This window comes from Diadema antillarum, unplaced genomic scaffold (assembly GCF_040938485.1).
Source record: "Diadema antillarum isolate AM-2024a unplaced genomic scaffold, OU_Dant_1.0 scf00000079, whole genome shotgun sequence".
Lineage (NCBI taxonomy): Eukaryota > Metazoa > Echinodermata > Echinoidea > Diadematoida > Diadematidae > Diadema > Diadema antillarum.
This window is the reverse complement of record NW_027270968.1, coordinates 874,963-900,950: the sequence shown is the minus strand read 5'-3', so window position 1 is coordinate 900,950 and position 25,988 is coordinate 874,963. Positions and strand designations below refer to the sequence as shown.

General features: G+C 40.0%; 1 protein-coding gene across 1 annotated transcript; it reads left to right on the top strand.

Moving 5' to 3' along the window:
- Nucleotides 1-2,541: 2,541 nt before the first annotated feature.
- Nucleotides 2,542-25,547, top strand: LOC139717653 (intermembrane lipid transfer protein VPS13D-like). The gene is made up of 20 exons (XM_071629160.1): nt 2,542-2,568; nt 3,703-3,878; nt 4,757-4,880; nt 5,510-5,582; nt 7,574-7,730; nt 7,983-8,097; nt 8,778-9,005; nt 9,866-9,938; nt 10,675-10,847; nt 11,525-11,668; nt 12,760-12,909; nt 13,800-13,940; nt 14,272-14,408; nt 14,780-15,029; nt 15,974-16,141; nt 16,680-16,886; nt 17,267-17,517; nt 18,057-18,214; nt 24,464-24,585; nt 25,431-25,547. The coding sequence occupies exons 1-20, from the start codon at nt 2,542-2,544 to the stop codon at nt 25,545-25,547; spliced, it is 2,991 nt and encodes a 996-aa protein (XP_071485261.1).
- Nucleotides 25,548-25,988: the final 441 nt, after the last annotated feature.

The following is a 25,988-nucleotide window of genomic DNA, read 5'->3' as shown; positions in this document are numbered from 1 at the left end:
GGTATATTTGTGAAACATCAAATGTGGGGTAAAAGTAAGGATCAGAAAAGCTAATATGTGTGATGCTACTACATTTGTTGCTGCAGTTAAGGGCATGAAGGGTGTAACAGTGGCAGTCCAGTCACAAGCTGAGATGAAGGCTAGAAATTTTCTTCATATTGGTATCATATATGAAGCCACACAGCCCATTCCAGGAATCACAAGCATAAATCGTATCTACTTTTTCAAAAGCTGAGGAGATCTCAAAATTCCTGATTTCTGCGGATGCAGCAAGTCAAGTTTAACCAGAGTCAGAGGAGGCACAAGAGAACCTATCTATCTATTAGAGACTGGTATACAGTGGAGTAAGACAGAAGAATGTATCCTGGAGAAGTATAATTGCTGTTGGCCAAGAGAATAACTACATATCAAGTATATTGTACACTGTATCTGCAATGGAGCAAGTTGGGATGTATTGGAAATGGCCCAACCCTTGTAATCTTTTACATGAAATAGAAGATGTTTAATTTAAAAAAACTGCAGATGCACTAGCTATCAATATTGACAATAATTGTGGACACTTTAACTTTCAATACAAACACATACAGTATCAGCTGGATAGTATAGTCAAAATGCAGGTTAAATGACATGGACAGTATCAAGAAAGGAGAGCTCAATGTGAACATTTGATTTGGATTTTGAGTCTGTTGTCTAGGGTCTATTGTATAGCCAATCTGAAGAGTATTTAATTATGTTTGTCTATTTTTATGCCTCCGCCACGAAGTGGTGCCGGAGGCATTATGTTTTTGGGTTGTCCGTCCGTCCGTCCGTCCTTCCGTCCGTAATGAATTTTGTGGACAGCGTAACTAAAAAAACCTTTTGAGGTATCCTAATGAAACTTGGCATGTATGTGTATTAGGGGGTGAAGTTGTGCCTATTAACTTTTGGGTGCACATGCTCAAGGTCAAAGGTCAAAAGGTCAAGGTCAAATACGTAAAATTTCACTATTTCCACCATATCTATGCAATGCCTGAAGATATTTTCTTAAAACTTAATGTATACATGTATTACCCAATTAAGATTCTCTGATGAAAGTTTGGGGTCATGAGGTCAAAGGTCAAAGGTCAAAAGGTCAAGTAACAATATCAAAACTTCACTTTTTGCTCCCTAACTTGGAAATTGTTCAAGGTATCTTCATGGAACATGGTATATACATGAACTGACTGGCAGTGATTATCTAGAGAAATTTAGGGTTCATGGGGTCAAAGGTCAGGGGTCCAAGGTCAAGGGCAACACTTCAACATTCTATTATTTCCCTCATATTTATGCAATGCCAGCAGGATTATTATTTTCTATTTTTTTTTTACACTTGGTGTATGCATGTATAACCTAATAGAGATTCTCTGGAAACTTTTTTTTTTTTTGCCTCAAAGGTCAAAAGGTTAAAGATCAAGGGAAAGTGCTGAACTAACTTTTTCTCCATATCTCAGAAGTGGCTCAAGTTATCTTGAAACTTTCTACATATTTATGCATGTTCTGCCTGACAGTGATTATCCTATGATTTTAGAGTCAAAGGCCAGATGAAAATGGTAACAATGTACTTTTCAATACAGAAATTGCACTTTTTCTCCATACCTTGAAAATTACTCAATGCATAAACTTATGAATGGGCAAAGTCATGTTAAAGTCCTTAAATCCCCAAATACATGCTCTCCTATTCATCTATTAAACCTAGGTCAAGGAAGGTGAACATTCAACACATTTGTGACAAACTTGTCATTTTAATATTTTGCCAATTTTGTGAAAATATAATCACACATTGTCCACATGTACTATAGACCTATAGGAGAATCATGCATTATGGCGGAGGCATACCAGTCGCCTTAGCGACATTTCTAGTTTTATACTTACTGCTGTTCTTTTTTAATTGATGCTGAGGCAAGAAATTAAATTGAATGCATTTGTTTTCGAGTTTTTTCATTTGCAAAGCCCATGCCAGATCTCATACAGTATAGTAAATACATAAATAGCATCCTGTCCAATTTAGTAAAAGAGAAAAAGAAACCTACTCAGAATGTTATCTTTAAACATAAACTGGTCTCTGATATCCTACACACATTATTTCAGAAAAAGAAACTTGAATGCTACACACACTATTAATTTTTTTGTGACATTTATATTGAGGACCATACATGGACAAAATGTAACGTGAGTAACCGTAACGTGAGTAACCACCTTATCTGCACCCCAAGAAAAAACCATGCGTTCATTATTTTTCATACTATATACAAAGTTTGTCTCCCTACTGTACTTCTTTGAAATGGATATGATTAACTTTCATAAAGGCTTGATATGAGGACACTTTTCACTTTTGTCGACTTTTCATTTTATGCATGTCCAAATCGTGTAACGTGAGTAACCGACACATTTTAAAGATTTGCCAGGAGCATATCAAAATTTCTCAAGTTCTGTTTTTATACAAAGAATAGTCAGACTGTATACTTTGTTGTGATAAAAAGTTGTTTGGTTCATATCTATAATAAGGGAGTTACAGCTCCAGGAATGAGTGAAGGTTTCTCCAAGTGTAACGTGAGTAACCGTGGAATAGCCCCAATAGAGATTTGGGAAGTTTCTTGCCAAATATACAAAGGTCAAGTGAAAGTGCTAAATTTCACTTCTTCCTCCATATCTTGAAGGTGACTCAACATATTATCATGAAACTTGTTGTGCATGATATGCATGTTCTACTTCGTAGTGATTCTCATGGAAATTGTACGGTCATTGGGTCATAGGTCAAGGGTAAAAGGTCAGGGTAAAATGTTTAGATTTTACTCTACTGAAATTACACTTTTTCTTCATACTTTGGAAAGTACTCAATGCATAAACTTATGAAAGGGTCAAAAGTCAATTAATAATCCTCAAATTCCCCAAAACCTGCACTCACAGACAATATAGCCATTCATCTAATTAGACCTAGTTCAAGGAAAGTGAACATTCAACACATTTGTGACAAACATGTCATTTTAGTATTTTGCCAATTTTGTGAAACTGTCATCATACATTGTCAAGACATTGTAGTATAGACCTATTAGGAGAATCATACATTGTGGCAGAGGCATACCAGTCGCCATGGCAACATTTCTAGTTTTTTCATCTTTTTGATTGATCCCTTTGTGTAAACCACCGCTCACAAGTGAAGAATGCAGCTCTCTGTGGTGAAACACACTTGTATCATGTCTCACTCAGAAGAATGTATGAAAATGAATTCCTTTTAAGTTTTTTGCTTGCAGTAGCTGTAGTGTACAAACTACAAATATGCGAATCAGTTTAAGTACCACAGCTGTGCACTTGCCCAGCATAGTGTGAGCCTTGCAAACCTTTAGACTTCTGCATGACATAAGGCTTTCCTGTTTTCACCTTTTCTCTCAGTTAGAATTGAACAACAGAAAGCAGAGATGGTGGTCCTAGCATATTCTGAGCATATTCAATACCAGAGAACACTTTTTCTAACTTTCTAAATGATCGCTTGCTAATTATTACAAAATAAAACTTAAAAAAAAAACTTTCAAAATGATCGCTTGCTAATTATTGCAACAATAATTGAGAAAGAATCTACCCAGGAGTTTAGAAATAGATTCTATTTAGCATACATGTAAGTTGAACAAGTTGGTTGTTGAAGTGAAGATATTTAACCCATCATCTTGCTACGTTTTTGCACTCCAGGGATCCCAGAATCCAAAGAACCACCTAGCCATCACATCAGGGTCAAAGGTCATCTTCCACTGGCCCCGAGATGACCTGGACAAGCTGCTCTGTGTGAGGATGGTGGACCTGGAGGGGTGTAGGTGGTCCGGTGGCCTCAGGATTGACCAGCCGGGCTCTTACAATATCAATATGAGGTCAGCTCCAAGTTCTCTATTATGACTTTACTCAAGAATAAGGAGTCAAAAGCCATGACCCTTCAACTATATGACATACCTGCACAAAAAAAAAAAAAAAAAAATGTATCTATTCATTCATTTTCAGGAAAGAAGAATTTCTCTTCAAAATTGTATTGCCTTTTTTTTTTGTGAACACCTGTTAATTGTCATGTACTGCATGGCCCGAATTCTCAAAGCTGGAATAACTACAATTCGCGGAATACTAGATTCCGGGGAATAAATCGCGTCATTTTACGTCACGAGGGCCTGATTTGCATAAGAGGCATAATAAATCGGCGGAATAAGCGGTGTAATAAAGTTATTCCAACTTTGAGAATTCAGGCCTATGTGTAATGGATGACATTTCTATATTTGCAAGATTTTTTTTTTCCATCTGTTCCAATGTATAGAATTTGAACATTGGGGGAATGTTATGAAGAACATTTTTCTCTTATCTGTTGCTTGTAGTGTAGTTACGGAGGTCAACATTTACAAACCTTTTAAATTGCCGAATGTGGATATGAAATATGTTATCAATGTGGATATAACATTTATCATCTTTCTTCTATCTATTATTACATATCAACCATAAACATCTAAATAAATGATATTAAGCAAATGTTTATGACAGCTTTCATTGATAAAAGGCTAAAGGTCACATTTATTCAATGGCCGCTGACACTGTGTAGGTCCCCCATGGTGACCAGCAACACTCAGCAAATGGCATCAATTGGGCAAATTGCGCCATTCAAGAAAGAGAAGTTTTGATTGGGTGAAAGTTTTGCTGCATTTTCAAAAATTAGTAACCATTAATTCAAGTTTTGGTTCCATTCTCCCTCCACATATTTCATTTTCAGGAGTCACAACAACCAGACAAATATTGTGCATGTCGAGATCCGGCTGAAGGGGGCCACCTTCTTTGTGATTTTCACCGACACCAACGACCTGCCCCCACCTTACAGGATTGACAACATGTCTGAGGTATGTCGTGGTGCTGTTGTGCCAAAACAAAATAAGCATTGCCTTGGGAGAGTGTCTGAAGAGAACTATTATGTAGGACTCTTTCATACATTTATTAGAAACCCCAAACAAAATGCCAGTGCAGCTTTAAACTGCATCAGAGATCATGAGTACAATACTAAGGTTTTAATACTTACAGTTGTATTCTGTGCTAATAACATGTAGTACAGCAGGGGCCCGTTTCATAAAACTTGTCATCAGTGACAAGTTGTCATGGTTGTGACAAGCTACTGAAATCCTTGCATCTGATTGGCTGAGAGCAAATTTGTTATAGAAATGTGGCAGTTGCCGCTGATGACAAGTTTTATGAAACGAGCCCTTATGGCTAGTGAACAAATTGTTGGTATTGCACTGCAGTTTTGACGAGAAGTCACCTGTCAATTTGGCTCTAAGTGTAATAGACACAAACTCTCTATGTGCAAAATATTTTGATATCTCTCTCTCTTTCAACATTTTTTGTTACAGAAAGATATACTTCACGTAATCATAAAGTGTGCCACATCGATGCTGTCATTTCCGAATGTTATGTTGAGTATTTGGTGTCCGTATGTTACAATGACATGTTTTCTCTTGTTGTGTCATTTTTAAAGGTGGACATCATCTACTATCAACACAAGGTGACCGATGCCAATCTTAGGACGATGCTCAGGCCAAGAATGTCAGGTGAGGCTTTGCAGCAAGATTAGTGCTGTGATATCTAAAGAGTAGAAATAATTATAGAATGGGTAGCGAGAATCCTGCGATCTGATTGGTCGAGAGCTATGTGTTGATTTTTACTGGCCGCACGCTGAGTCACAGTGGTAAACATGTTATCGCGCACTTAGCAAGAGTATGCGTACTTGTAACAAAGGTTCGCGCACTAAAGCAAGCGTTCACGCATTCAGGTTGGCCATGCGTCCAGTAAAAACTGATGCACGGCTTGCCGTGTGTCCAGTAAAAACTGATGCATGCTCGTTTACGGCAAGCCAAAAGGAAATGCATCCAGTAATTTTGTCATCGGGTAACACAATAGAAAAATAGGTTTTTGACAAGAAAATTACCCATTCTATAAATCAGATGATGCACATGTCTTTTCGTGCGTCAGTCGGAATATAGTGTGCATGCGGTAACTATGGAATTTAGCCTAAACCCACTCGGCTTCGCCTCGTGGGTTAAGCATTCCATAGTTACCTTATGCACACAATTCTGACTGACGCACTCAGACCTGTGCGTCATTTGTATACTGACTGACATGTCGTTTATGTTTCATTTTTCATAGCACCCCAATAAGTGTGCCATCATCTCAAAACAGGATGGAACAGCCTGAACTTGGTAGAGTTATGATAGCAGCACGTTGTCATCCAGTTGATGAGACCCAGTATGACTTTTAACAATATCTGAGCTTGTGATGGAAAGTGTATATGTTTTTAATAAAATTGTATGTGTGCGAGTTTTGAAGCTTCTCTTCTACTAGCCTTTATTCAAAGGCCTTCATGCTATTTTTCTACTTGGTGGCAGCAACTTTTGAGCGAAGCGAAGCATGTCAGTATGAAGGCCTATTGAGATCTACAAATGTGATCTGTGAGGGCACTGTGGCATAGTGGATAAAACCTTTGACTTTCATTTAGAGGTCCCAAGTTTAAATTCCGTCAAAGAGCCGAAATTTATGCCCTTGGACAAGATGTTGTTTTTTTTTACCCATGATGTCCCTTTGGACCCAGGTGTATGAATGGGTACCTGGCAATGCTAGGGTAATAACCTAAGGATACCTAAGGTTAAGCATTCATGGGGAACTCGTTCTTTCTCCCACATTGGACCAAAAGTTTGGAAAGATATCCCTGTCACTGTTCGCCAGTCATCCTCTGTGGAATCATTTAAAACATCCCTAAAAACATATCTGTTTAATATGTTGTAGGAAACAAAACAAAAAAAGTGAAGATGTCACATAATTCATTTTTTTTTTCTTCTTCTTCTTCTTCTTCTTCTTCTTCTTCTTCTTCTTCTTCTTCTTTTTCTTCTTGTTCTTCTTCTTCTTTCTTTTCTTTCTTCTTTCTTCTCCTAACCTTAAGACTAAAAGCGCCATGAGCATCTTTTGATGGACTGTTGCGCTATAAAAGTATACACTATCATTATTATTATTGTAACGATGGTGTAACCCTTTGGTAGAACGGTGGCAATACTGAAGAGGATCCGTACCCTGGATGAAGAAGACCATGTTATATATGATTATTCATAAGCCAGGAGAAAGCATGCTTGGTGCACCACTTCTCCTCAATACGTCATTCAGCAACTTTGACCAATGACGTTTCAGATAGTAAGAAATATACAGTGTAGATGCTTCTGTCATCAGAAACTCTGCTAAATGGTCACTTGTGATCTTCACAACCAAACAGTGGAAGCAAAATTTCGGGGGATTCACATCACACCCACTGAGGACAAGCTGATTCTGCCAGAACAGGTATTTTCCATAGACACTTGCCTGAATATATCCAGGACCAGTTTTCAATGGGTTAAAGTACAATATACTCAAAATCACTAGCGTTAGTGTCCTTGTCATGTATATTTCCCTTGTATGAATGAGCATGTAGAAAGCATAAAACTAACTTCCCCTATCAAACAATTAGAAAGTGAATAAAGAGCTTGATTTTGCATTATGTCCCTGCCCTGTCCGTCAGTGCCCTATGCCTGGGATGAACCGATCCAGCCCCCTCACATGGTGTGCGAGGTCAAAGGTGGCTCCAGCAGCATCTATAACCTGGACAAACTGGAGGAGGGGGAACACCTGTACTATGAGAACTTCATCTACATCGCCATGGAGTCCACCTTCCAGGGGTGAGTAGAGATGTGTAGAATCTCTGCCCATTTATTTGTGTTAGTGTTTGTGTATGTGTGTGTGTTTATGTTTGTGTATGCGTGTTAGAAATTCAGTGGTGTATTTTTTACACAAACACAGTCACATGATACTCAAACATACACACACCAACTATTACCTCAACTTATCAAATTGTTTTTTTCCCCCATGTTTTGTCATGTTTTTCCCACAGAATCATTTTCATGTCACTCTCTGTCTTTCTACCTGTCCAGTCCATCGACTCCTGAGTCCTTCCTCAAGTCTTCTCCCAAGGGAAGTTTCTGGGCCTCCTCCCAGCTGGTCTTTGACGTCCCTCACGCAGACTCACCTGTTGTGCTCAGGAAAAAGGTAGAATGGAATAATTACAGAGATAGATTCGCTGGAGATATATATATTTTTTTTTTCTGTTGAGAGGAGTTATTTTCAAACTTTAATTAAGGTGAAATCAATGTGATTTTCAGTTATCAATAGAAACATACGAGCGTCAAATATTCCTTGTGAGTGTGTTAGGAAAAAGACATTGTAGAAGATGGTGTAGAGAAGGCATGATGCAATATTTAGAAGTGAATTTAAATGATTTGAGAGGGATCATCTGGTACATTGGTAATACTGGGTCCCGTTTCATAAAACTTATGATTAGTGACAACTGCCATATTTCTTTGAAAAAATCGCTCTCAGCCAATCAGATGCAAGGATTTCAGTAGCTTATAACAACTCTCACAACTTGTAACTGATAGCAAGTTTTATGAAACGGGCCCTAAATAGACCAGCATACAAACATGTTGAATGTCGATTATATCCCTATAATATGCCTACTTTTAGATTTGACACATGAAATATACTATGTATGGTAAGCTAAATATTCCCACACTTTAATTTCTGCATTAGTTTCATGTTGCACAAAATGCGCAAAAATGTTCACATCGCAAAAATTTCCACTTATGCAGTTTTTGAAAGAAATCAAGAATGAATGGGTTAAGTTGTCACAAGGTTATCGTATTCATGTTTATGTGTGTGTTTGTGAGCAGGAACCAGGGAGGCGGAGTCAGCTCTGGCGAATGACGTCGACTGGCATGCTGCAGAACGAGGCGTTTGCCGCCCCCAGGGACCCTGCCAGGAGAGGCAGCGTGACGTCCAGCAATGGTCTGGTGCTGGACATCAGCTCCGCGACCTTCACGTCCGGTGAGGAGATGACCCTGAAACTACGGAAACAGGACGAAAGGAGACAGAGCACTCAAACCTGGTACTTTGGCAAGGTGAGCAGACCATAAAAAGAGTAGCCAGTGATATTTTTTAAGGGCATGTAAAGTGAGCCACTTGTGCCTCCGCCAAGGGAGGAGGTTGTGTTTTCATCGGTGTTTGTGTGTTGGTTGGTTTGTTTGTCCATGTGCAAAATAACTCAAAAAGCTGTGAACAAAGTTGATTGAAACTTATGGGAAAGGTTGAGAATTACATAAGGAACAGACGGTTAAATTTTGGTAGAGATCCAGGAATTTTTTAATGGATTTCGTGAAGGATTTTCAATATTTTGGCAGGTAGGGTCACTGAACCTAGGAGTTCAAGCTGCGCACTTAAGTGCATGCTCCAGTTTCTGCTAGGGCGAGGCTTGCCACGCAGCTGAGGGTTTATGACGTAACAAAGGCTCTGTATAAGGAAATCGGGCAATTTTTCAGTGGGTGGAAATCACTGATCTCTATGGAAGAGCAAGATAATTGGTGGAAAGTAGCTGCTTGGCAGAGGTCTGCGTTCTCAGAGTGCTTTTCTAGTTACCAATGTAATCAAATTACTTTAGATGTCAAAGGTTGACTTATAAAGGGAATTTGTCAGTTAAGATATTCATACTGTAGATGGCACATAGGATTAAAAATGAACCCACTTTTAATAAAAAGAATTAAAAAATGTTGAAGAAATAACATTGACATACAAGATGTGCGAAACAAACTCTTCTGAAGTCCCATTAACCCATTAAGGATGAGTTCCAAGTATACTTGCGCAGGTGTCTATGGGAAGTGCGTGTTGTAGCAAAATCAAACCGTCCTCAATGGGTTGATAGCTAATCATAGGGTCATTCTTGCTGATTAACTTTGTTACTCCCCATACATGCTTTGTCTTCTAGGATGGCAGACTGCGTTGCCATGACAGCAACCATGTTGTTCAACCCAAATATGGCATCATAGGACTGAAGGAAGGTATGTGAATCAGACCTGTAAAGGATCCCGAGTGTTTGTTTGTTTTTTTTCACTGATGCATAATTAGTAATTGCATCAACTACTTGTGGATGATATAGCTTGGTGCAGTGTCTGGGGAGTGTAATGTACAGGCATTCAGGAAGACAAAGAATGTTGATATGTTCAAGTTCTAAATGATGGCATTCTTTCATTTGTTCCAAACTCATCCTACCTGTCAATTGCTACAGATTGAATTGTGCGCTAAACCAGGTTAGACCATATGTTAGAAATCCTTTTATGGATGGGAAAATCCCATTATATTGAGTTATAGGGGGATTTGATACCAATTTATGAAGCCTCCAATGATGGATGGTATGCAGGCGCCAATAACATGATGAGTTTGTCACTCCGTATGGCAGCACTTAACCAAGCACAAATACAACCAGATGAAAATGACATATATGCATGGATCTGCGATGTACATGTCGTTCTGCAATATGAGTACCGGTACAAATCACTGGTTGAGTAAGAAGAGGCCATTAAGGTTCCCATTATGTATGGCATTAATGTCACCATAACACCCTTATTTTTCTCAACCGACTTAATATTCTTCAACAAACTTCTAGTCTCGTCACATTAATTTGGGAATATAATCTTGTGAAGTTGCACATGCCTCACTCACACACTTGACTCTGTATTTGTTCTGCCGTAATTCGCACTGAGCCTCACATTCCCTCCATGTGCATCTCGTTGCTAGGGAGTCCCCTCATCCTGAAGCCCGGAGGCAGGATGGACGCCTCTCAGGAGGACATCCCCCTGGAGCAGGTCATCAGTCGGCAGAAGAACCTGCCTGGCTCGGGGGACCTCAGCGTCAGGGTGGTGGCCGATGGGCCCACCAGGGTCCTCCTCATCATGGACAGCTGGAGACAGGTATGTGGGTTCATCATCTCAACTTCATAATTATCACAAACAATGAACCGTTCTGAGAGGAGAGGGGCTGCTAGGGATATTTAATACACCCACTGTTTGTTTCTTGTGTAATATTTGAGTTTAATATTGAAACATTTCTCTTGTACCCAAGTGGATTGGGGATTAGTTTTTTAAAGCTTTTTCCTCCATCATCAAATATATCCCATCATATTATCATTCTTGGTGGTGGGGGGACACAGTTCAAAGCCAAATTCTAGTCATCCAATCACATCACTCACTGGAAGCGATCTTATGCAGTCTTCTGGTTATATCCAAATTAGTCAGTTGAGGATGCGTCCCGAGTATACTCTGGGAAGTGTCTATGGGCAATGCGTGTTGTAACGAAATCTGCCCATGCTCAATGGGTTAGCTGCTAAAATTCCATGGTGGAATGACAGTTGATTGTACATTCCAAACAGATACAGCTGTAGCTCCACATGAAGTTCTCTTTTTGTTAAGCACCAGAAATTATTTGTACAGAATGTCGATCGGAAAGGGAGTGAAATCAGACAGTGAAAACAGGAAACTGCATTTTTAGCCCACAAATGATTTGTATTTTTGTGTTTTGAAGCCAAGTGATAAAAATTGTCCCTCTCTCTTTTTCCCGCATCCTATACTCTGCATCCTTCTCTTCCAAGGCTTCACGACCAGCCGTGCCCAGTGCCATCCCAGGGTCGTCGGTGGACAGCTTTGAGCTGCTAGAACTCAAGCAGCAGCAGTCTCCCATGGAGGAGATCTCTGGCAGGGAACCTAGCTCGTCCAAGGGCAGCAAAGAGCTAGAGGTGACACTTTCCTCCACTCTTCCTCAAGATGCTTTTGGGGCTTTCATATCTAAAAGACCTCTTTTGCAATTTTTATTTTTTAAAACAAGGGTGTTCTGAAGGTGTCTGGAGTTACTGTTAGTACCCACAAACAAACTATTGAGTCTCTGCTATGAGTACAAACTATTAAGCATGGCTGCATGCTAACTTATTTCTTCTACTGGTCCGACCTGTCTGTTGGACCAGTAGGTACCCAGTATTTCCAGTTTTTACTGGTCTATTCCTGAAGAAGGAACTGGTCCGACAGTGAGTTTTATTGGTCAGGGACCATCTGATCAGTGCCAGTAAGCAGCGTTGTATCAAGTGTTGTGTACAACATCTGTGGTGAAGATGAAGCTGAGCTCAACCTGTTTTTAAATAACATGCTTCAGATGTCAAACCATTCATGTTATGAATGCACACCCAAAATTGAGCAAAACATAATGAAAGCACCACATGAACCATGATTGGCCAAATGTAATTTGGAGGAGCATGATTCAAAAGTTATTTACAATCACACTGATACAAAAAAAAAAGTATTCCATTGGCATGTGATGATTTTCAATGTGACAAATGAGTTCTTTAAGAGTGGGAAAGACTTCTATGTAGTAGCGTAATTATAAACAAAACTATTTTTAGTTTGTCCTTGCTTTACATCAGATAAGAGCAGTGCTGTCAGACTTTGTCCACACAGTATATATGGATGTACATGTATGTGATTAATTCTCAGGGTTTTAAAAGAAAAATGATAAGCCTGCAATGTTCTGTTTAAACCATTAATTTTCAGTTTTCATCTGACTCCATTCTAATGCATGAAATTTATATGAGATTCTATGAACAAACCTCATGACATATTGAATTTCGTTTAAAATCTGACAGACTTTGGACCAAACCGTGTCTCTGCATTGTGCTGAAAATTCTCCAAGCTCTGGTGTCTGGGTACAAAAAGCTTTTGTGTTTATAGTATTTCAACTTTTAGTATAAAAGGCATTGTATCATGCATGTAGTTTTACATATCATTGGGTTTCTATGCAATTTGGAGCTTCATTCATCCTTGTTTGTCTGTCTCATAGATTGCAGTCTGGCTGAAGGAGGGTATTGGCCTATCACTGGTCAACCAGGTTCCAGAAGAGCTAGTCTACATTTCCCTCTTTGGAATCGATGTCCACTATGTCCAGACGGTCAAGGAAGTGGACCTCAATGCAAGCGTCAGCAGTGTACAGGTAACTCACCAAGAATTTCTCTCACTTTCTTTATGCTTATGTATGCCTGGTCATCCTTTCTTCTTTTCTATTCTCTGTTTTTTCCTCTTTCATATACAAAAATGTATTTGCTTCATACCATAAGCTGACTACTGTAAAAGCTGCTATTTTTATGAGGGTTCAATTTTCTTAAATTTTGTGAATCACTGTTAGGCTGCAAATTTAATAACACACAAAAATATTGTGAAAGGACAGACGTTATTGCATTTACATAGAAAAAAAGCTTCGATGTCTAATCATGAAAACAACATCTTGCGAAAATATATGTCACCTCCTCATACACGAAAATATCTAACCGCAAAAAAAAAAAAAAACGGCTTTGACAGTATACAAATCACCAGAGGTGAAATCAGGCTATAGTAGTGCTTGCCTGCGGTCCAGACCATGAGTGTCCAAACCTACAGTGTACATTATAATTAGAAGAATTTTCACCCTACTATCCTGCAGAAGTGAAGTGAAATCTCTTACATAAATCAGTTGTCACTCTGCAACATATTGAACCTTCATTTTATGTCTTCTGTTGTGAAGTGATTTACCACTAGCACAATTTCAAGCAAAATTGCCTCTGTTGGTCTGTTAAAAGCGATTGCCAAATGTAGTGATGTGTGCTCTGGACTGATCACATGAGTGCATGTGTTCAGACTACACATACTTCAGAAAAGTTTGCAGGGGTTTGGGAAATTCTCATGGTTTTTGTGGGAAGTCTCGCTAGATGTTTCTTGGAATCCGCGTTCAGACTGGCCAAACTTCAAGAACTTTGAACTATAAGAATTTAAATCTTGTAAAGTTTTGTTGGTGCGACTGTGGTTATTACTTGCTCACATTGTTTCCATTGTAATCTCTTGATGCAGATTGACAACCAGCTCTCACTGGCCCAGAAGCCTGTCTCTCTCTTTGTGGTCACGCCCTCAGAGGGGCGGGTCAGACCACCCGCCTTGAGTCTGGTGGCCACCAAGCAGTGTGGAGCTTCCTCTACAGTAGAAATCTACAAGGTGAGGAATGCAACTATCAACCCCGTAACCAGTTCCACTTGGATAGGTGGTGTACAATGTGCAGTGGTCGCAACTGTGTGCAAAGATTTTTTTTAGAGAGAAGACACAGGAGTGAGAGATACTTACTTAAAATCATATCATTCTGCGATTGCCATATTGTAGTTTGAAGACTCATATGATATGCTCTTATGGTGCAATTCTTTCAGAGGCTCAATTTGTATGGACAATCTTTTTCACATCCTCTATTCTTATTATGAGTAATATCGTATTGTGAAGGATATTCTCAAGGGAAAGTGATTATGTAATAATCATGCCGTGTTCTCATTTACAGCGACTGATTCTGACTGTTAGCAAGATCACCATCAACGTGGAGGAGCTCCTCCTCCTCAAGCTCCTTCAGTTCTCCGGCTTCTCCCAGTCAGATGTTACCATGGAAACCATTGATGAGACTCATTATGACACAAGCAGGTAAGTATCTGTCATATTTAATTAAAAAAAGAAATTAAACCATTTCTCCTCTCTCTGAAGAAGAAGGAGAAGAAGAGAGTCTTCAGCCGTGATCATTTTCTCTCCCCCCCCCCCAAAAAAAAAAGAGATATCTTATCAACTATGAAATCAGGAACTATTCATTCAAGTTTGTCTTTTTAGCAGATATAAGATAATCATTTAATTCAGCTTCTCAAATTTGAATTTAAGATTTGTTAGTGAAAAGTAAACTACAAATATCTAGCTCCACTTTAATATTCTTCTCCTTTCCTCATGAAGAATTTCTTCAGACTCTTCTGATTAAACCATTCGCCTCATGCGCTACCACAACCTGTATTTTTTTTTTCTCAAAGCCCAATAAGCAGCGACCCACTCATGAAGCGGTTCTTCTTCGAGACGCTCAAGCTGAATGCCACAGACTTCCGCCTGAGCATGTACACCTCCACCAAGATCTCACAGGACCTGCAGCTGCTCAAGACGGCAATGAGGCTGTTCCTCATCCAGTTTGAGGACGCCCCCGTCTCCCTGGACCCCTTCACCAGACTCCATCCCTTTGAGACGAGGGACTTCCTCATTGACGCAGTCCTCAAGCACTACATGGAGGTAGAGGCCAGCCCTATATTTTATTGACTTCTTACTTAACCTGTTGAGGACTAGTCCCGAGTATATACTGGGGCAGGTGTCTATGGCAAATGCATGTTATAGTGAAATCAGCCCATCCTTGATAAGTTAAAGGTACACTGACCCAAAATTCGAGAGGGCACTGTTGGTTGGTGTGATAATCGCCGCTATCTTCATTTCAAAGATGGCCAATGTAAACCTAGTTAACTGTTCATTAAAGTAGACTGCGCATTTACATGCAAGTTTCTGTGGCTTGCTAGAAAGAAATCTTTGTCTTTGAAGGATCTGCTTGTAGTAGATGGAACCAGCCAAGAATTTCTAATTTGAGAGACAAACTGACATTGATATTATTTTGACCATTTTCAGCAGACTGAACAAATTGGTTTTATTCAGACGTTCAAAAAATTCTAGATGCATCTCTAGTGGCAGTTCATGCAATTGCACCGTCTTGAATCCTGGACATATATTTCTTTCAGTTGGTGTTCAAAAGCTGTGAATGTATTCAAGTGAGATTTTAATAGTTTAGGCAAAAGGGCACTTTCATATTGAAATTTTGTTGTTACAACTTTTAGTTGATCCCTTTGGCAGCAGCTAGACAACAGTTCTAGGGGTCAGTTTGCCATGCTAACTTTGATTATTGGAGATTATAGAAAATGTAACTATGCATTTGTACCACTTGAGAGACAAATCATATACATTGCTCAAGAATCACTCTTCATCGATTTAAGATGCAAGCACAGAAGCATGAAAAAGAGGGATTTGCCAGTTTGATGTACACTTCTTGATGGTATCAGCTTGTTGGCAAGATTCCTGATTGTATTCCTTGGAAGATTTCTAGAGATTTTGCAGATGTCAAGTGCCATTGTCTACAAGCTCTGGTGTCACTTACTTTAACTCTTCTCTCCCCCCCCCCCCCCCAACGCCAGGAGTTGAAGAGCCAAGCGGTCAAGATCCTCGGCTCTGTGGACTTCCTGGGGAACCCCGTTGGTCTGATCCAGGACTTCAAAGATGGCCTCAAGGAGCTGGTGCTAGAGGGCAGTGTGACGGGTCTGGTCAAGAATGTCACCCACGGCATGTCCAACACGGCGGCCAAGGTGAGGGACAGCATTGGCAGCATAAAAATGTTTGAATATCGTTTTTTCCCCTCTCTTCTAAAGATAGTAGCCCCTATTTAAGTATGAATTATAATCTCAGCTGATACATATTACATTTTATCATAGTTGCAGTGATATCTTGTGTGTTAAAACATCCTAACATTTGATCTATACTCATGGAATATTTATTCACGGTAGAGACTAGCAGAAGTGCAATCTCATAAAGTCCTAGAAACCTTGCATTGTGTCTGGCAAGGAATTATTTAGTTTTTTAGATTCAACTTTATAGCAGCAACAGAAATTTGTCTCTTGCATTGTGAGATCTGAATGTATTTTAGTTCTTTGTCAAAGCATTGAATGAATGAAATTTGTGGTATAATCCGTCGCTCTTGTGTACTTCATCTGCCTGTATTTTCATGCTTAGTATGTTCCAAATTTCTTGTATGTTTCAAGCATGTCACTTTCTGTAGAATTACACAAGACACAGGTTTATACCAAAACATGTCTGCATCACAATATAAATCCTTCTCACATCCAGGTGACTGGAACCATCTCTGACGGCATTGGTACAGTCACCCTCGACAACCGCCACCAGGAGATGCGGAACGTCATCCGCGGGGCTCACGACGGGACGAGCTCGGGTCACCTCTCGGCCGGGGTCAAAGGCTTTGCGTTTGGGGTGGTCGGTGGCTTCACCAGCGTCTTCACCCAGACCTACAAAGGGGCTGCAGAGGATGGAGTGGAGGTTAGTGCATCCTTCTTTCCTTTCAAACAAGAGTAGTCCAGTCCTGGATTGGGGTTAGTGTGCTCCTCTTTCCTTCCAAACAAGGATAGTCCATTCTTAGAATAGGGATTAGTGTGTCCCTCTCTTCTTCCAAACGAGAGTTGCTATTCAAGAGAAAGGTTCGCAATGATAAAAGTTATTGAATGACAACAACTTAAATACCTACATCTGACTTCTTTTTGTCCGGCTAATAAGAAGGACAGAAGGAGAAATAGTTTCAATAATTGTATGAAAATGATTATAGAAGATGATGATACAAATTTACTACAAAAATTGACAGAATTGCTTCTTTTATCATAGTAATTTACGTCTGTTTTCATTATTATCCATGACACCATTAGGGTTTGATGAAGGGATTAGGGCGTGGCATCGTTGGGACCGTCACCAAGCCGGCAGCAGGCATCTTAGACCTGGCCTCGGGCACCATGGCAGCCATCCGCAGCTCCACCACCCGTGACAGTCATATCATGCCCCCCAGGGCGCGGCCCAGGAGGTGCTGCCAGAACCCTGCTGGTCTTCTTCCCCGTTACTCCTTTCATGATGCCAGGGGTCTTGAGTTTGTCCACATTCTGTGCGAAGGGGTCGGTGAGAGGTAAGCTGACATGGCATTTGGGTTTTATTTGGACAGTCTTTGCCTCTAAACCCATCAGCAGTTTTAGTACTAACCATGACATGAAATCACAGACATACATACTCATAAAATTGTGTTAAATTGTTGTAAATTATGACAGCTGGACATGTGAAACAAGTATCCAATTAGTTTGTATCGTTCTACCAGCATAACACAAAGGAAAGTGGCAAAAACTTTAAAAGATTTAAGATGTATAAGTAGTACCTGGTCTGATTAATAAACACATTGTATGGGAGAGGATGAGTCAAACTATCTCACTTTGGCAACTCGCCAACTAAAAGTTTAGAAGATAGCTATTGAAATGTTCCTTTTCAAAATAAGATACACCTCTGTAGCTTCATATCTCTTTTCATACATGTGTGTACAATGTAGATATTATATATATTTTTTTTTTTTTGCAGAATAGGCCAGGAGAATGCTTTTCCCCGGTGTTATCCTAAATTCAAACAAAAAAGGGATGTTTAGAGAGCTCCTTTTCTTTTCTTGTATCCCCCCATCAGGTATTTCATGATGGAGGAGCTGCGTCAGCATCCCAAGGACGGCATGCAGGTTCTGATCACCAGCGAGTGCACCTACTTCCTGCCCCTCACCAACCCCTCCGAACCTGTCCTCAACGTGTTCCACTCCGAGCTCTTCCACGCCAGGCACATAATGCAGGGTAAGCCCCAGTGGATTCGACCATTTCCCAGAGTGTGTGGGGGGCGGACGGGTGGGAGGAGCTGATCAAACGCAAAGTGCTTTTTTACCCCATTCATGTCCTGATATTATACATCGTGTGCAGTTAACATTTTTCCACACAGAATATATTTTGCCACGTTCTACTCTTGGTTGTTTTTGCTACAATGTAGTTTTACTCAAGGTGTTAATTACGTCATTGCTGTTTTTCATTTTACTTCCAGGAATGATATGTCTTTGGTATTACACTCACCACATTATGTTATTCCCCAGCTGCTTGAACCCTAAAAAACAAGGCATGTCCTCCCACTGTAGGTTACCGTAAAATGGGGAAAAATCATATATGAATGATTATGTCATGCTTAGATGTAATGGTAGACATATATATGAATATTGAATGGCAAAGCATGAAAGATAAAAGGGTACAGTGTATATAGATCAGGGGTGTGAGAAATGTTAGAAGCTGTGTGCACAAAGCAAGCCACATACAAACTAGCATCATGGCAAGTATTCACACTGGTACAACGTGAGGGGCTTGTTCCTACCAAGTCAAGATCATCTCCAGCAGCATGAACGCATGCTTCTCATATTCATGGCATCATATACTACTTTGTGAAGTAATATCATGTGGGCTTGTCCAGTTTGACCCCTCTAACATTCTCTTGCCGTCACCCCCTCCCCCTTTAAAAAAGTCACACGTAGCCTTTTCTCATGAGGAACACTGCCTCTCAGTCATACCATTTTGCGGGATTTTAAACCTAATCAGGCCAGGCTGTTTGGGCTGTGCTAAAACTTGAACAAATTAAGAAAGTCAAGAAGCCTCATGACGATGCCTTCTCACGTTACAGAATTACAGCACAAACATTGAGGGGGGGGGGGGGGGGGGAGGGGGCTGGTGAATCTGCCCGGCCCTTTTACGGTCAATAGCTGAGCCCTGTTTTGAGGAAGGAGACCAGCCCAACTGATAGTCCAGGACTACCGAAGACCACATTTTAGTAGGGTTAGGACCACAGTTACATTGCTTCATTATTCATAAAAGGTGTTGATGGAGTGATTCCTCTAACACCTTAGCCTCTTTTTTTTCCCCTTTTTTTTCTGAATTATAGTAGACCTAAGAGTGCAAGGGATAAATAAGCTGAGGACAGTCCTTTGCCAAGGATTGTCGTGAACTAAGGGAAGTACAAGGCTATAGGGAAGTCCTGGGCTGAGAATATTCCTGGGCTAAGGGTAGTCCTGGACTGAGGATAATCCTGGGCTATTGGTGTGTTAACAACAGGGGCAAAGGCAGAGGGCCAAGGGTGGAACAGGGTGTAAGGAAATTAGTGAGGAAAGAGTTTCAATCTCCTGCCTCGAAGCCCATGCAATTCCTAATCAACATGGCACAGTATTTGTCATGTGGGTATCAAGACTCTGTAATGTCAGTTATCTGTAGTGTATCTCATTGTGTGGGTTTTGTGTGTCATTCTCTCACACCCTCCAGCTCCAATGTTAGCATTTCCAACTACACGGCTCAATCATGGCCTCCATTGTACGTGTGAGTCTGGCCAAAGAAATATTGTCAATTTGTTTCTATACTCACTCTCTGGTTCTGCGAGTAGAGCCCAGTTTCCATTCCAATAACGGCTTTGGTTAATAACTTGTAGTTCACCATCTTGCGGTTTCTCTCACTGGACGCCTTTTGCTGATTACTGTCAACTAACCTGTACCCCATGGGGATATGATGACCTTTTGACCTCTAAAACAGCTTTGCGGTACTATGCAGAGGGAATAGAGCACATCCACTTGAGTTCCCTGCTGCACCCCTCACAATACGTGTGGCATTCCCAGGTCCACCATGCCTGGCCTATGCAGGAAGGTAAACAGTCGGCATGCTCCATTTGCTCTGGCGGGGGTGGTGGAAAGGCCTTGTTCATCCTCTTTTGCCCCTTGGATTCATCTAGAGAAAAAAAGTTTTCAAAACCAAGAATATTAATTAGCTGAAATTCATCATTCATCCACTGTCATGTTCACCTGCATTTAAATGACATCATCTGTACCAGGAATTAATCATTTTTCCGCGTACATCTTTAATAATTATTTTTCGTTCATCCTTCACCCATTGAAGGTGGACTGAGTTTGCTACAACACACATTTCCTATAGACACCTGCCCGAGTATACTTGGGACTCGTTCTCAACGGGTTAACCTCCCTTCATTCTGCTTGCAGTCACGTGTGTATACCTCATCCTGCATGATGTGTATGTGCTGTAAACTCACCATTTGCTCTCGCCATCCTGCATGTTTGCTGTGTATATGACAGTTTTCACCCATTTTCCCTTTCCCCACCCCCCACCCCCACCCGCCCAATGTCACCTGTTCAGTTACATGACATTTGCTCCTTTGACAATAGGCAATTACATACCTATTTATGTGTGTCTGTTTGCGCAAGTGCGCACTTCATATACCTGTACCTGTATGTTTATTATGTGTGCACACATTGAACACAAGATTCTTGTAATCACAGTTAATGTTTTTGTAGGGTTTGATATATTAAACCAATACAAAATACAATGAGTTTACGTAATGACAATCATTTCTCTTTAATGGCACTCACACTAGTGAAAATGTACTGCATTGCTGCTTATTGTTTGTGGCAAAAAGAGGCATGCATATATATTTCTATGTTATTTGGCAATTGGGAAATATTTCACGACAGAAGACTGTGTCAGTAAAGTTCACACTCTCTGACTTTTTGACTAGCGTGAACAAAAGAACCTATTCTGCTGTGATCAGTATATAATCACCTATTTTTTCATGATCTTTCAAGGGGAGTAACAAAATTGCCATGTACGCATACACTGGCAAGTGAAATGAACATTTCATCATCTGCTCATTAATGATGCGAGTAGATCGCTTTTGAGTATAAAGTCATTTGCTGAGCCCTGTGTCATTTTCACAGCAGTACAACTATCTTTCATGCAGTACTCAGTATCTTTCAGCTTCTTTGCCTGTCTACTTAAAAAAAGCTGTAGAACTACACACTAGTCAGTGCTGCTGTATAATTTCTTTAGAAAAAAAAATGAAAATAAGAGTGATTTAAATCCATCATATGTAATCGGAAATTAAATAGTAGAATTATTGGAGTCAGTATTCAACAGCTCTGTATATGGCATTCATTGTGGGTGTTCACACATTATGATTTGTATAGTGTAAGTTGTCTACCCTCAGTAGTCCATATCTAGATCTTTCTAATCTGTAAGTACACTCTCTCTTTTTAATCCCGTTTTAAAAACAGAGTAAATGAATAGATAAATAGAATGACCTACAATTTATAAATTTTCATAAGATTTTGTTTACATTTCACTATTTGTAAAGTCTGGACATTGCATGGCATTGCTGAAGAGTAAAAGGCACCTAAATAATGCTTTCCTGGGGAAACTGAATGGTTTGTGCACTTCCCTGAAGAAGGAAGAATATGTAATTTCTATGATACGAAAGAGATGGTTGTGTACTTCACCTGTTTAACACACCCATTATTTTTTGTTTGTTTGTTTGTTTTTCCATGCATTAATGGTCTTTCCCATGGGTTAAAACTTTCTTTTATTTTAGTTTCAGACAGGAATATCTATCAGTTAGTCAAAAGAATTTTCAGACTGTTCCGTCATAATAAGATATGATAAGCAAAATATCTTCCTTGTTTGTGTACAATATTTTGGGGTCATTTGAGGTCTGTCATGCCCTTTTTAGTGAGATGTATGATTATGAATTGATTGTCATCTTATATAGATATTCTTTTGTTGGATACTGGATGCATGCAGCCAAGTCTGTCTCATTTTGAGGAATTTTTGGTCTTTTTTTTTAAATCATATAAATATCGATAACACATTGCTGTCAAATAATACCAGGGAAACAAATTTAATTCATTGCAATTTGACAATCTGGTTCTCGGATAGATGGTATAAGCAGGGCTCAACATTATCAGTGGCCAAGTGGCCCAATGGCACGGGGCCACTAAAACTTGATGTCGGTCACCAATTTCCAAAAAGGCTACCTTTTGGTGGCCCAGTTGGGTAGTTGATATTCAAGTTGATTTTTTGTTCTCTTATTTCAGGCCACTACATTTCTTTTTAAGGGCAACCAAAATGTCAAATTCAAAGATTTTAGTGGCCCAAATGGGCCACCAGAGGAAAATGTAAGTGTCGAGCCCTGGTACAGCCTAATTGAAACCAAGCATGGTGCAATAGATCTTCTCTAACAATCTTAAATCTCAAATTTTGGTGGCCCAACAAAGAAATGTAGTGGCTCGTAAAAATGGAAACAACTATCCATTTGTAATCTTGAGTGCCCAATCAGGCCACCAATGAATAACCTTTTTCTTTTTATTTGGTGGAGCCCTGTTGTCCATAATTATTTGAGAAGATAAAGGATGCATTGATGGACATTTTCTATGCATCTTCACTCAGTGTTTTATCTCCAGTCAAGGCAATGAAAACATTTACCAACTATAAAGCAGATTCAGTGAAAGGTTCTTCGGTCATTGTGACATATTTCTTGGTTGTTGTTGTTTATTTTTTTCTAAAGTTCTTTACTAGCTTCATGTTCTCTGCACAGTGTAAATTTGTGCATTCTCTTTTGTGTGTTTTATGAAAACAAGCTGTAAAAATTTCACACCCCTGAAAATTATTTCTGTTTCTCTTTTTACTAATAACTATTTGTACAAATAAGTTTTTAATTTATTCATTAAAAACGTACATAAGGCACTTTATCCCTTCTAAATTCAACATTTGTTTGAATGCAGTAACAGCTGTGTAACAAAACATCTTGCTTGTAACCAGTTGAGAAGTCTTTCAGCTTTACGTATGTCAAATGTGTGGAATTGTTTGTAACATTCAAAGAGAAATTCAGTTGTAAACAAGATTCACCGTGTGTAACTGTAACAACAACAAAAAAACTTCTAACTTTTTTCCATCCGTGATTACCATTTCCCTAGCAGAAGACATCTGTAGTTTTGTTCTGTTTAAGTTCTTTGTTTATTTTGTGCATTTACATGATACGTTGTAAGTGTCTAATGTCTGGAGCAATGTCTTGCTCAAACAAACAAAAAAAGAAAATGTTTAAAACTTCAAAATGGAAAATAAAAAAGCAGTTCTGAATGGAGACAGTGAAATTACAGAAATACATGTATGTGAAGATGAATAAAATCAGGAAATATTGTAATGAGGTCTTAGTATATTACTTTAAGAGTAATTCAGAACAATCTTACCTATTTACAAAATAACATACCAGCTGGGCGAGTCATCTAAAAATGATGTCATAAAGCAAACATAGTAAAAAGTAACAAGTAATCACAAAGATACAAGTTTTGATTTCTGGTGATCACCACAACAAGTGTATTTTTTTCAACCAGCAGTTTGTTAGATGCATTCATCATTTCTAGGCATTTTCTGTTTCTGAAAGTGGAGTGTCAGCTCAGTGCCAAAAGGGTGTTTTTCCCATCAGATTAGAAACTTTCTGCTTCTCAGGTGGAGATTTGCATCCCAAACCTGAAGCACATTTATAACTCTGCGTCAGGATGAAGTTATGACATAACCAGCATAGGACTAGCATCTCTGTAGTACAGTGCCCTCCTGTTATTACAAAAACCCTGCTACAACAAAGTAAACATTCAGGTTCAAAAATCATCATGTAATATCTTTTTAAAGGGATTACTTTATTGTTGGTTACAACAAAATTTTGTCATAATGAAACAAAACTGCCAGTCCCGAGGACTTCATTATGGCGGGAGTGCTGCTTGTGTTGATTAAGCCCTTGCCATGCCTGGAGACTTAGCTTTAACTTGCCAAGCTTTTTCCTCAGCATTCAGTAACTTATCCAAACTTTAAATAAATGCTAGTTGGAAGATAGCAAGCCCACTCCAATGTAGCAATGTGCATCACTATATCAGACCAACAGGAAAGCCATGTTGACACAATAGGGATTAGTGGTATTGGGTAGTCCACATTTCGTTAACATTTAGGTAGTTTCTGGGCATTCAGGATTGGCAAAGAAAGCACTCCAGCATCTGTGCCAATTGGCAAATGAAACTCAGTCAGGGTTAATTGCATTGATACAGTCTGGGTTGGGAATGGTTGATGTGGATTTTGAATCATTTCAGTCTGAAGATGAAAGACTTGTTTTGCGTGGAGTTTGTGCAGCAATTATTGCTCAGCTCCTCATCAATCCCATTCCTCCTTCTTTGCCTTTCCACCATCCAGCGGGCAGACACTACATAGAGCTGACCAAGATGGCAAACACCGAGGCTGGCATCTCTGCCCCTAGCGTGGACCTTAAGGAGCGGCCCAAGGTTGGGTGTGACAGCGAGCGCATCGCGAAGAAGGTAAGCACATGCTAGTACCTATCAGGGGCAGATCCAGGAATTCTGAAAAGGGGAGGCGCCTTTGCAAAAGTAAAGGGGAGCGCACGTGCCTTCCCCATTTTTTTTTTTCATTTCATTCCTTTTGTTTTAACACAAAATAAAGAGGGGGCGCGTGCCCAGTGCCCCCCACACATTCGCCACTGCCAATGTAGATCATAGCAACTGGCATGGTGGCATTGGTTGGCGTAAATACACAATTGTGGCAATGTACCAAACTTTAATGTGTGTCTTATGAATTGATGTCCTGTACTTGCTTTTTGCTCACTTTAAAGTGTAGGCCCGAATACCAGTATGCAAGGACGTCAAGAGGTTGAAACAAAAACAAACAAAAAAGAAGCAGTTGGTGTTTCATCAAGCAATCACATGTTCTCATCAGCTTATTGCAAACCCCCCCCCCAAAAAAAAAAAAACCTCTGTGATGAAAAATATGAGGGTAATCTTCTTCTGATTCACAAACCGAGATTTGTGTGTGCGTATTTTATGCAATACAATGGGGAGAACAGCCATCACCATCACCACCATCACCAGCACCATTACCATCCCCACCACCACCACCACCACCACTGCCACCACCAACACTACCACTGCCGCCACCATCACTACCACCACCGTTATCAGAATCGTCGCCATCACCACCAACACCACAACCACCACCACCATCACCATTATCACTATCATTACCATCGCCACCACCACCATCATCATTATTATTATAATCGTGTATCTCCTTACCCTTTCCTCCTCTTCTCTCTCTCCCTCTCTCTCCCTCTCTCTCTCTCTCTCTCTCACCACTTCCTGTCATCCAGGTCTCCCAGCAAATCAACTATGCCAAGAGTTGCTATGAGGAGCTCAAGCAGCAAGTCGTCATCAAGACCAACACCCATTTCCTCAAACTCCATCTGCCAAGCCAGACTGACTACTGAGAGATTGATGTGGGGGGATAACAGGAATTCACACCATGGGATCATCTGGCACCCCCCTCCCCCCCCCCCCCCCCCAAACTGTTGGAGTGCAGCCAACATGCAGAGGAACTTCAAGTTGTTCAGAAGTGTCTACTACATCTCTGACCTGCCAAATGTGAGAATTAATGTGTGTGTCTTTGGAGAAATTGCTGAAATATGTAGTATAGAGGTAGTTCTTTAGTCCTCAGGCACGCATGAAGGAGGTGTGGTCAGCAAAAGATAGTAGCTGCCATGTGAAATGTCTCAGGAGGAAATGTTAGAAGTATACTCGAGAATTGTGCTGAACAGAGAAATAATTACACAGATACTGCTGGTTGATTTCAGGTGACAAAGCAGAGAGACAAAAAAAAAAAAGCTGTAGGAAATGCATTTAACAAGGAAGCCCGGGTGCTCAGATGGATG